Raw genomic sequence first — 13,580 nt, 5'->3', positions numbered from 1 at the left:
CAAATCCGTTGCTTTCCTTTACACAGCCATTTACCTAAATGCATTGCCTGAGGTGAAAAACAGTATTAGCAAATGTTACAAACACCACAGTCATCACCTCTTAAATCCTTTGCTGTCCCAGCACCAATGCTTCAGTAGTCTTTGATTAAAATGCTGCAATGAGATAATATACTTCCATGTGATTGATGTAGCCAATTACTGACTTCAGTAGTCACATGCAGTATTTTCTGGCATTAAAACTTATGGCAGTGATTGACTTAACAGTCATGCCTGTTACAGGTTATTGAGTGTGAACCCACTGTGCAAACATAGGGCTATTCCTTAGGAGGTTATTCTGGGGCTTCCTTGGTTTTCACCCTTTAACCCCTATACAGGGACCTAGTCTTCAGCTGCGGGTTAGCAACGAGACTGCTACCTCTTATAATAGTTCTGGTGAAGTTGGCAGCTGACCGACTCCGGTCAGGGACTCCGGAGCAAGCACCAGGAGCTCTGGATATAGAATACAAAGCAAAAATGTAGCAAAACCGCAGGTACAATCTGAACAGGCACCAAGGCTTGAATAATGGTTTTAGAGATCCAGGCAGCACACAGTTAGGCTGAGTTCACACAAGCGTGTCCGGATAAGGTCCGGATGCGTTGCGGCAAACTAGCGCGAGTAGGTACCCAATTGCAGTCAGTTTTGACTGCGATTGCGTTCCGATATTACGCGAATGACGGTGATGGATCATGTGATTGGACCATGTGATGTGACGTCACCACAGGTCCTTTAGCCGGCAGCTCATGATTAAAGAAGTAAGAGGAGTCCGGCAGCTACGCGTTTAAGAGGAGAAGGTGAGTTAATAATTTTTTATTTTTTAACCCTCAATTGACCTTCTACTATGCATTCTGCATTAAGAATGCTATTATTTTCCCTTATAACCATGTTATAAGGGAAAATAATACAGTGAATAGACTGTCATCTTAGCAACCATGTGTGAAAATTAGTGATGAGCGGCAGGGGTCATATTCGAATTCGCGATATTACGCGAATATTTTGTAGAATATTCGTCGAATATTAGCAAATTCGAATATTCAGTTATATTCTACGTTTTTTTTTACTCGAAAAATTGGCAAGGTAATGATTGTGTAATATGCAAATTTTCGTAATGCGAATTTTAGTGATACGAATTTTTTATTACAAAGAAGATTATAGCACTATATTAGCTAAATTGCTCTATATTCTTTTAAATATTCACTATATTGCTATAACTTTGTTTTTTCGAATATTTGTAATATTCTAAAACAAGAATATATAGCAATATAGCGAATATTCAAAAAAAAAACGAATATAGAGCAACTTTGTTAATATAGTGCTATAATCTTCTTTGTCTAATAGTTGTAATTTTTTTCTCATCTGAAGTTCAGATTGGAAAAAAATTACAACTATAAAAAAAAAAGATTATAGCACTATATTAGCTAAATTGCTCTATATTCATTTTTTTCGAGTATTCGCTATATTGCTATATATTCTTGTTTTAGAATATTACGAATATTCGAAAAAATAAAGTTATAGCAATATAGCGAATATTAAAAAAAATTACGAATATAGAGCAATTTAGCTAATATAGTGCTATAATCTTCTTTGTCTAATAGTTGTAAGTTGAAAAATTTGCAATAAAAAAATTTGTATTACGAAAATTCGCAAACAACACTACTCGTAAAGTCAAATTTACTGCAGCCTTCTTATTGGCCCGCAAGCTAGAAGCAGGGAGGGATAATGTGTACTGATTTAAAAAAAATCGAATATTCAAAATTACGAATATATATCACTATATTCGAAATATTCGTGAATTTTCAAAGTACCTATATTCGCGATAAAAATTAGAAATTAGAATATTTGTGATCAACACTAGTGAAAATTGCACCACATCCGCACTTGATTGCGGATGCTTGCGATTTTCACTCAGCCCCATTCATTTCTATGGGTTCTGCGTTGCGTGATAAACGCACAATATAGAACATGCTGCGATTTTCACACAACGCATAAGTGATGCTTGAAAATCACCGCTCATGTGCACAGCCGCATAGAAATGAATGGGTCCGGATTCAGTGTGGGTGCAATGCGTTCACCTCCCGTATTGCACCCACGTGGAAATCTCGCCTGTGTGAACTCGCCTTAATGTAGACATAGAAAAACTTGTGGGTGGGGTAGTGATGAGACACACACAAGGCAGGCAGGCTAGGAACTTGACTGAAACACTGATGGAAAAGACAGACTGGGTTAACTTAACCCCTTAAAGACCTGATCTATTTTAATTAAAAAAAATAATAATTTTCCTCCCCACGTTCCAACAGCCATAACTTTTATATTTTTCCTTTCATATAGCCATATGAGGGCATATTTTTTGCAGATACATTTTTTTATTCTTGCTCATGTCTTGTATTAGAAAACAGGAAAAAAATTCTTTGTGGGGTAAATTTGAAAAAAAAAAACCCCCACACAATTCCACCAAGGTTTTGGGGGTTTTGACATCACGTGCTAAAAGTGACATGACATTCTTATTCTGTGGCTTAATTCTGCAGCTATACCAAACTTGCAAAGTTTTTATTTTAATTACTGTTAAAAAAATAAAAACCTGTGAAAAAATCTAAGTTTTCTTTGCATCACCATATTCAGACAGCCATAACTTTTTAATATTTTGGTCTACAGAGCTAAATAAGGTCTTATTTTTTTGAGTAATGAACAGTTATTTTTGTTGATACCATTTTTGTGGTATGTGCGACTTTTTGATCACTGTTATTCAATTTTTTGGGGAGGGAAAGGAGGACAAAAAAATTGATAATCGTGTTTTTTCAATTTTTTTTCCATTACTGCGTTCACTGCACAGAAATGTTTTAAAAATATTTTCACAGTTCAGACATTTTTGGACACAGTGATACCCAATATGTTTATTTTTTATTGCTTATATAATTTTATATGTAAAATTTGGAGAGGGGGTAATTTAAACTTTTAATATTTTGTTGTGTTTTTTTATTATTCCTTTTTTTAAAACTTTTTATTTATTAACTATTAGCCCCCTTAGGGGGTTAGAACCTGGGATCTTTTGATCCATGTCTTGTCTCCCTAAGGGCTCTTGCACATGACCGTAAGCCCTCCGAGACATACGGTCCGTGAGCACGCCATATGTCCCGGAGCGGCATTAATCGTGCGCACGGGAGCGCACAGCATCATAGATTATAATGATGCTGTGCACGTCGGGCCGCCCGCAGGGCTATTGACTCGCACTCATAAGATCATATCAGTGTGGGAGAATAGCCCAGCGGGCGGCTCGATGTGCACAGCATCATTGTAATCTACGATGCTGTGTACTGCCGTGCGCACGATCAATGACGCTCCGGGACATATGGCCTGCTCATGGACCGCATGTCTCGGAGGGCCTAATGGAGATCTATTCGGGTATAAAGGATTTTTTTAGTGTCACTGCTGCTCTGTGCCTCAGTGCACAGATCAGCAGGGAAGTTATCATGACAGGCCTGGAAGACTTGTGCGGGGTCCAGGCTGCCATGGTAACTGATAGCAGCCCCGTGATTTAACTGCAGTGGCTCAGATCAGAAGGCAAAGGGAGCCGCGCATGGAGTGGGCTCACTGCAGCAACCTGCTCCATACAATTGTGGGCGCATAATGCCGTACATATATGATGCATTATGCGGTAAGGCAGGGGTCCTCAAACTACGGCCCGCGGGCCACATGCGGCCCTCCGAGGACACTGATCCGGCCCGCCGGGTGTTTTGGCCGCTTCAGCAATTCTGCCAGGGCACAGCAGGAGATGAGCGCTGCGCTTCCATTGCGCTCATCTCCATAGTGATCTGCATCGCCGTCCTCCGGACAGCGATACAGATTGCTGTGCTGTGGCAGGGGAGGGAGATGTGTCTCCGTTCCCTATTCCTCTGATAGGCTGCGGGCCTTGTGCCGGCAGCCTATCAGAGGCCAGTGCAGGCAGCGCGATGACGTCATCGCGCCGCTTGAGCAGTACAGAGCGGGACACAGGCCAGAAGAGGCCTGCATCGCACCGCATCGCAGATGGTAAGTATGAGTGGTTTTTTTATTTTATTAAAACGGCCAATTTTTCTGCCACACTTATTACTGGCACATGGGGGTGGGGGAGCAATTGGCACTTATTACTGGCACATGGGAGGCTGGCAGCAGAGAGGAGACTGGCACATGATGGAGGGAGAATTGGCATGTATTACTGGCACATGGGAGGGGGTGGCAGCATAGCGGAGATTCGCACATGATGGGGGGGAGAATGGGCACTTATTACTGGCACAGAGAGGAGACTGGCACATGATGGAGGGGGGGGGATTGGCATTTATTACCGGCACATGGGGGGTGGCAAGGAGACTGGCACATGATGGGGGGGAGAATTGACACTTATTATTGGCACATGGGGGGGTGGCAGCAGAGATGAGACTGGCACATGATGGGTGGGGGGGAGAATTGGCACTTTTTACTGGCACATGGGGGGCTGGCAGCATAGAGGAGACTGGCACATGAGTGGGGGGGGGAGAGGAGAGTAACACTTATTACTGGTACATGAGTGGCGGGGAGAGGCACTTTTCACTAGCACTTGATTGGGAGGCATCTATGGGGGCACCTCTTACTGGCACATTATTGGGGGGGCACTATGGGGGCATTTACTGAGGCCAGAAAGAAGGGGTATTTTATATGGGGGGCTCTGTGTGGCACTAATATTATCAGTGGTATTATCTGTTTCTGCAGTATAGTATTGGGGAGCTCTGGATCCGCCACTGGTTCTATTCGTCTTGCCGCGCAGGCGCACATCCTTCCAGACCTGTGAACCTCATGTGCAGCTGCGTCACAGGAAGTCCGGAGAAGAAGAAAGGAGAAGGAGACGTTCAGGGGTAGGGAAATGTGTTTTTTCACTTCAAAATAAGATATGTGCAGTGTGCATAGGAATTTGTTCATAGTTAAAGGGGTTTTCCCATCTTGGACAATGGGGGCATATCGCTAGGATATGCCCCCATTGTCCTATAGGTGCGGGTCCCACCGCTGGGACCCGCACCTATATAGAGAACAGAGCCCCGAAAGTGAAGGAGGGCGCACTACGCATGCGCAGCTGCCCTCTATTCATTTCTATGGGGCTGCCAAAAATAGCCGAGCGCTGGCTTGGCTATTTCCGTCGGCCTCATAGAAATGAATGGGAGCATGGGCAGTGCATGCGCGGTACGCTCCCATTCACTTTCGGGGCTCTGTTCTCTATATAGGTGCGGGTCCCAGCGGTGGGACCCGCACCTAACTATATGCACCCATTGTCCAAGATGGGAATACCCCTTTAAACTATAGTCCGGCCCTCCAACGGTCTGAGGGACAGTGAACTGGCCCCCTGTTTAAAAAGTTTGAGGACCCCTGCGGTAAGGAGTAAAGAGGATGACGGTGAGTGCGCGTGTGCCCTAAGAGAGCATAAGGCAGGGGCATGGAGGCAGCAGCATAGTGATGGCTCCGGGGATCAGCAAACTGGATGGCATGATGAGTGGCCTGGTGTCTACCCTTACAGGAGAGCGGTAGGCACAGACCACAGACATAACAATGTGCTAATAAAGCATGTCATTCCAGGATATAATTAAAAACTACCAGACAGTTTGTGCTACAGCGTCTGATTTAAGCGGTGAGAATTTTTGGTGTTCATTTTATAACTTTTGTTGCTTCTATTTTATTTTTATTTTTATACACACCCTTAAAAATCCTAAAATTATGGCTACTTTTAACCACCACTAGGGGGAGCTTCAGAGCTTACTAAAGATGGATTTGTTATTGACATTAATATATAAATCTGTCTACAGTGAGCTCCCCCTGGTGGCGAGCCAAAATGTTATAATTTAACCGAATGGCTGTATAAAAGCAAACGGGGAATTTGGAGCTCTGCAACAGAAAACTATGCAAATAATCACCACCAATTGTAAACTTCATTAGATAAAAATAATAGAATTTTTCGTTGCTGTAGATTTCCTTCATGACTGATGGGTGACTTTGAAATCGTAAAATAGTAGAAAACCCAGTGTCCACTCATTAACATATTACCTCTTTTTCTTTGCAGCGATAAAACATAAAATCTTATGGATCCTTATTTCCCTTTCACTAGTACAGCACCATTTATTGCTCTCTCATAAACGGTCTTATTTTGTTACCGCAGGCTGCCTTCTGCGCCGCTCGTATTATATATTGCAGGTTAGCTCACTATTATAGATAATCTTGTTTCATTTACCAGTGGCGGCAGAGCTGTAAGGCCTGTGATAAGGTGATTCAGCTTACATGAGATGTTCCTATTATAAAATGGATGTGGATACAGCTGGATCAAGATAATTGTACAGGGTATGTGTAGAAAAGCTGATACAACCTTACTGGGAGATAAAGCGTGTTTGTATTTGAAGGGTCAGTGCTGAATGAATAGACTGCGCAGAGATTTCCTGAGCTCCTGTATGTTACCTCGAGTGGCACAATAACTTTCTTATCGCACCTAGCAGACATTCAGCTTTAAAAAAGGGTCAGTGAGTGTCAGGAACAATAGGAGAGGATGGAGACAGAAGAAAAACACACTGCCAGATCATTGCTCCTGCCCTTTATGGCCACTTCAAATGGAAACATCATATTATTATTAAAGGGCAATTTCAATGACGATGGACGCAAATATCACTGCTACAGTAATGATTCCTAAGTTATACGATAACGAGATTTTTTTAAATACCATTTTCGATGCTTACCGTTTCTTCCATCATCCACCATAGAGCACTTTTATCTTAATCTCATTGCTCTGTAAAAAAGAAAAAAGTATTTTCTATTGTGCTTATTGTTATCTCCTGCAAATACATTAGAAAATAATGTAGTACTGCCTCCTATATACAAAAATATAACTACTATAATACTGCCTCCTATATACAAGAATATAACTGCTATTATACTGCCTCCTATGTACAAGAATATAACTACTATAATACTGCTCCTATGTACAGGAATATAACTACTATAATACTGCTCCTATGTACAATAATATAACTACTATAATACTGCTCCTATGTACAAGAATATAACTACTATAATACTGCTCCTATGTACAAGAATATAACTACTATAATACTGCTACTATGTACAAGAATATAACTACTATAATACTGCCTCCTATGTACAAGAATATAACTACTATAATACTGCCTCCTATGTACAAGAATATAACTACTATAATACTGCTCCTATGTACAAGAATATAACTACCATAATACTGCCTCCTATGTACAAGAATATAACTACTATAATACTGCCTCCTATGTACAAGAATATAACTACTATAATACTGCTCCTATGTACAAGAATATAACTACCATAATACTGCCTCCTATGTACAAGAATATAACTACTATAATACTGCCTCTTATGTACAAGAATTTAACTACTATAATACTGCTCCTATGTACAAGAATTTAACTACTATAATACTGCTCCTATGTACAAGAATATAACTACTATAATACTGCTCCTATGTACAAGAATATAACTACTATAATACTGCTCCTATGTACAAGAATATAACTACTATAATACTGCCTCCTATGTACAAGAATATAACTACTATAATACTGCCTCCTATGTACAAGAATATAACTATTATAATACTGCTCCTATGTACAAGAATATAACTACTATAATACTGCTCCTTAAAGTGGTTTTCCGAGATTTTGATACTGATGACCTGTGTTCAGGATAGGTTTTCAGTATCTGATAACCTCAGCCCCATTGAAGTGAATGGGGCTGAGCTGCAATAACCAAGCATAGCCGCTATACAATGTACAGCACTGTACTTGATAAGCTGCAAGGCCACGGCGCTCACAGAAGTGCTGGTGCCTTCTCACACTGCTGATTGGCGGGGGTCCCAGGTGTCGGACCCCCACCTATCAGATACTGATAACCTATCCAGAGGATAGGTCATCAGTATCAAATTCTCTGCAAACCCCTTTTAAGGACAAGAATGCACAGTAATTACTACAATGAATAAACCAGCTAGTGGTAATCTATGTCTAATAATCTTAGTGTTTTTGTGAGTCACTCATCATTTTCCGTCTTTAGGCTATGGAACTTGAATTATCCGTCTGACAGCTGCTCCCCGTCCCTCTCTTAGTTCTTCCTGGCAGTCAATCACAGTAAAGAGAACCCTTCCCTCTCGCCATTCCCTCTCATAATGACATCAGTGAGGGAAGACATAGCTAACTTCTCCTACTGGCTTTTCTTGAACCATGGGATATAAGTGCATGAAATGAAAGGAGAAATATAAGATTTTTACAGATGTGTAGCTTGCATCATTTGGGTTCCTCTGTCCAGTTTATGTTCAGTTATAATTACATTTTATGTTTGTTTTTAGCAGTAGATAATCTGATATTTATTTTACCTTCAGGTTCTGAAAAACTTAGAGCACGTGTTCCATATTCAGTAGGACTGCTGCAATTCATGTTATATCTATTTCTATAGAGTTTTCAAAATATAACTTACATTTTCTCCATTTACACAAAATGCCTTTTCCTCCTCCTTTGACTCCACTACTGTAATAAACAGCTGCCGCCATTCATTACAGGCCCCAGTAAGTGCAGTAACATTATCGCCATCAGAAAGCCATAGAATGCTTTTACTGCAAAGAGCTGTTTCCAGAGAGGTGTTAGTAGTCTCTGCCGCCCTTGCAGGTCAGGGAGTGGAGAACACAGCGTGCTGACTTCAGTTATTACCTGTCACTCCGCAGCGCAAGTGACACTTCTATAAAGCTTCCAGCTCACAGAGGTACAATGTGCTCAGGCACTTTACAAGAGCAAATCAAATAGGAAGAAAAGATATAAAAAGAGAAAAGACCACTCAGGGACTTAATTCTACTGCATTATTCTAACACTTTCTGTTAAAAAAATAAATAAATAAAAAATAGCAGACTAAATGAGCAAAAAAAAAAAAATAATGAATAATTAAAATACTTAAAGGTTTTCTTAGTGCTTAATATATTTTCTTAGTAGTTACAGAGTGATACATTTTGTCTACATGCAGCTACCACTAGGGGGAGCACATTGCATACATATTTCTATAGAGCCCATTTAGACACATAAGAAATTCACATGCAGTAAGTTTCTGTGTTCCCCTTTCGGGCTCGTGAACATAACATGACTGCCGACTGCTGTGAGATGGGTTACATTTCTGCATAAACGGACCTGCTTCATTGAGATGTTACCTCTTTTTAGTATGAAGCCTGCCAGACGATCAGCTGACCGTGGCAGATGGCGCTCACCATAGTTTTTTTTTCTAGAGTGGCCTCTGCAGATGAAATGTAGTATTACACGCTGACCATTGACATAAATGATCTACCATGGAATATGTGGACGGGCCAGGTCCACATATAGCAGCTGTACCAAGTGGGAGACCAAATCTTTTATCCATGCTTAAAATATATGGACAGGGGCTTCCTTTATGAGGATATTTCTACACTGCATAGTGACGAGATATTACTAGGACGCACCACTACTTTATGATTAGTGGGAGTCCGGCCTCTGGGATCAACACTTATCCTGAGAATGATGGAACTGCATTGCATCAGCTTCACTGTTCTCCGTGGACCGTGGCGCACCAGCCACCAGCTGTACAGCTCCAGTCAGGTGAATGGGACCAGTTGCTGTGCAGGGAAATATTAGAAGGAGACGTAGCTCTGAATAAGCACCGAAGCCCCTTTATTCCCAGGATCAGTGGGATCCCAGAAGTTGGATCACCACTGATCATAAAGATTATAAAGCCATCCTAGAAATATACCATCACTTTACATCATAGAGACCAAGTTAAATATTGAAAGCTGAACTTTGCAAAACAAATTATTTTATAGAATTTTAGAGATCATACAAATAGAAATGAAATACAATGGTTACGTCCATTTGCTATATAGGCAATTTTTCTATTAGACAGTTTTCAAAAGGCAAATCTTATTGTGTTGTACTGAGTACAGGCTCTGCGGGGGTGGAGATTATCTCTATGATCCTTTCGTCATGCTCCACCCCCGAGGTTCTTCACTCAGCATGGCACAGTGGAACTTTATTTTACTCTTATTACTGGAGTCATGCAATGGGTTTGAGCTCCTGTGCGAAACTTGGAAGCTTCAGAAAATGATTGTAATCCTCATTTAGCAAGTAATTTCCCAGTTGCCTCAATGTTATTCTTTAGATTTTAAAACATATTTGCTGGAAATAGGAATTTCACTGTGTTCCTTGTATGAAAATGTTTTTTTCCTTCTGTACTCGCCAACAATGTAAAAAAAAAATCATGAAGGCACCGGGGAAATCTCCGAAAAAAATTAGCTGTGTGCATTGAGAAGGCCTAAGATACTTTATTACCAGCGCAGAGAGAGAATACAAATAAACGTGCGCTCGTTCACACCCGTAATAATATAGTGTGATTGTAAGCGAAGAAGAACAGAGCTGCCACCTTATATCACAGCCCGAGTCACTGACCGGCCGGACAACCAGAAGACGAGCGCTTTAAATTGGTTTTATGCTGACAGGGCGACAAGCGGTTATTAATATTACAAGACACTGTTGGTTCTGCATTTATGGATGACTGAACTGAGTGATTTGGTCTCAAGCTGCAGCATAAGCAATATCTCCAGAATATATTGTACACATTCAGAATCAGGTAATTACATCAGCTTCTCCTGGAATCCTCCCTACACTGAACTTTACAGAGCCAGACCCAAGGGTCCAATTTTAGAAAAATAAGTGGGTATTCACAAGACCGCAAACTGTGGATCCACAAAACACAGAGCCGGCCGTCTGCGCGCCGCGTCACACTGTGGACCTATTGACTTCAATGAGTCCGTGGTCAGCATGTTTCGGTAAAGTATAAGACGCATCCAATCTTTTGCAGGACAGCCGCATGGATGCGGAGGTACATGGAAGCTCAACGATAGAGTGACAGACAGACAGATAAAAAAGAACTCTACGGCACTTCCAAAAGATAGCACCAGATAGCAACGTTTCAGTCCTCTCAATGGGACCTTTCTCAAGCAGTGACAAAGATACAGTACAATGGTGCCCAAGACAGGTATATATCCACCCTCATGATAATGAATAATCAAGAAACAATCAATACATAAATTGAATCAAATACATAATTTAATACCTCTTAATAACACATAACACCACCCCTGTGTACAAAAAATTCTATATACATGATGCCCTTGTCAATAAAAATATAATGATATATGTTCATTCACTAAATAATCCCAATATATTCATAATTGATCATAATTAAAAATGCAACACAAATGTGAACAACCAAGTGCATAATTAAAATCCTTATAGAATGGATGGGAAGAAGTACAAACCAGCATGGATCCAACCTGTGTATTTGGCGTTTCCTATTAGAGACTGCGCATGCCCAACCACTAATAATAGAGACGGCGCCCGCTCTATAGTCACGTGACACAAAGTCACATGATCGCGCTCGCTGGAGCGCATCGTGACACGCAAGCGGATACATAGCACTACAATCACGTGATTGAAGATCACTGATGAGCACAATGAACCGCCCGCTGCCCACGTTGCATCCAATTGGCTACATAATAGTAAATGTATAATGTATTGGAAAAATATGTACGGTAAATCTCACCATCCAAAATCCTGACAACCTATAGAAAAGTCAGACTTTGTCAATGCTCTTCTCACAACGTCAATACCAAAAGAATGTCTAATTGACGTATATAAGCTTACAACATCAAAAGAAGCCAATATCGCATTAGATGGAATATTTATCTCAGAAAGTAAAAAAAAAATAAAAAATCTGTAGTGTCCTGAATATAAGACTTAGCTGAAATAGCGTAAGTACGTAAAACCTTGTCAAGGAAGATAGAGATGTTACTTAATAGAGACCTCTTGCCGGATACTATTGGTCTGCCTGGTAGATTATCGAGATCTTTATGTATTTTCGTCAATAAAGATCTGATAAAAAAAATCTCAATATCCCATTTGGGATCACCATTCAATTGTTGATAAACCGAATGGTCTTCCAACTGTCGATGTGCTTCAGCTATATATTTTTGAGTGTCCATGACCACAACCGCACCACCATTGTCAGCAGGTTTAATAGTGAGGCTGTGGTCATGGACTAACTCATGTAACATCTGCCATTCCAATTGAGATACATTGGGATGGCGAAATTGTTTCTCTCTCTTGGTCTTTAAATTATGTACGTCTCTCAGTACTGTTTCTATGAAGAGATCAATAGCTGGTGATGAAATAGGGGGGATAAAATCACTTTTGTTAAACAAATCAAAAGCAGCCAATGGCGGACGGGGACAGGGACGAGCCTCCCTAGCATCGCGGCTGACGCTAGGGAGGCTCGTCCCCGTCTGCCATTGGCTGCCCCCCCCCCCGACACCGGATGTTTTTATCCGCGCACATATCTATATCTATCTGTCTATTTATCTAATCTATCCTACTATCTAATATCCAGTGTCGGACTGAGGTACCTAGGGCCCACCAGTAAAATTTATTTTGGGGGCCCACCATACGGATACATTCAAATATAAGTTTTTTATATGAACATAGACTGGTTGAGGTGCTGTACATTGAATATATGTATGTAGTGCAGTAAATCTAATGTGTTATGTTCAACTTGTGCAGGGGGTGGGAGACTAGGGGCCCACCGGGGGATTCCCCTGTACCCCTGTGGGCCAGTCCGAGCCTGCTAATATCTATCTATCTCATATCTATCCATCCCTAGTTCAGCACACAGTAGTGAGTACAGCTCTGCTCCTGGGGTCCTCTGTATTAGGCACAGTAGATTTATGTACAGTAGGTTGTGATAGTGACCAGTGATGAGACCATTAGGACCACCTTACCCTCAGTCTGTCTTTATAGGAAATGATTGAAGCCCCATCATTTATTGAAGATTTTTCTGCTCTCTTTGCAGGGTACATTGAGGAACGCTGTGAAATTCCTTGTCCGTTTGACTGTAAGCTGAGCGACTGGTCCTCCTGGACCTCGTGCAGCGCCTCGTGTGGAACCGGAGTGAAAGTTCGATCTAAGTTTTTGAAAGAAAAACCTTATAATGGGGGGCGGCCCTGTCCAAAACTGAACCTTAAAAATCAGGTGAGTGGTGACAAGGACAATCGTATTTAGTTCTGGTCTAAACCAGGCCATGGGTCTTCTGTTTCTTTATGAGGTTTTTTTTTGTCATTTGGTGCCCAGAACGCCAGATGTACATCGGATATATCACATCTGGACATTTATGGTATCTTTACTCTTGTGCCATTAATAAAGTCTAGCTAAGAGTATTCTGGTTGTAAGACATTATTCCCTGTCCATAGGAGAGGCGATAGCTATAGATCTTTGGAAATCCTACCGCAGGGAACCCCACTGATCATGAGAACAGGGAACACGTACCCCTCTGGCCCCCTAGAATTAATGGGTGGGCATGTGCACTGAAGCTCCATCTCTACGGAAGTCCTGGACATAGTACAGCGCTTCACGCTCTCCGGACTCCCATGGAGGTAACTGGAGCATCAGTGCTCATG

At 41.3% G+C, this 13,580-nt stretch overlaps 1 protein-coding gene across 1 annotated transcript in view; it reads left to right on the top strand.

Moving 5' to 3' along the window:
* The window catches only part of LOC122919791 (thrombospondin type-1 domain-containing protein 7B-like), a 160,700-nt gene extending 147,365 nt beyond the window's left edge, over positions 1–13,335 (top strand). The window contains exons 12-13 of the mRNA XM_044268977.1: positions 12,977–13,155; positions 13,255–13,335. Coding sequence (XP_044124912.1) covers positions 12,977–13,155; positions 13,255–13,335 — 260 coding nt within the window. The remainder of the gene's footprint in view (positions 1–12,976; positions 13,156–13,254) is intronic.
* Positions 13,336–13,580: the final 245 nt, after the last annotated feature.

The sequence above is a fragment of the Bufo gargarizans genome, chromosome 9 (assembly GCF_014858855.1).
Source record: "Bufo gargarizans isolate SCDJY-AF-19 chromosome 9, ASM1485885v1, whole genome shotgun sequence".
Classification (NCBI taxonomy): Eukaryota; Metazoa; Chordata; class Amphibia; order Anura; family Bufonidae; genus Bufo; species Bufo gargarizans.
The sequence above is the reverse complement of the archived record's forward strand: the minus strand, read 5'-3'. Positions and strand labels throughout refer to the sequence as shown.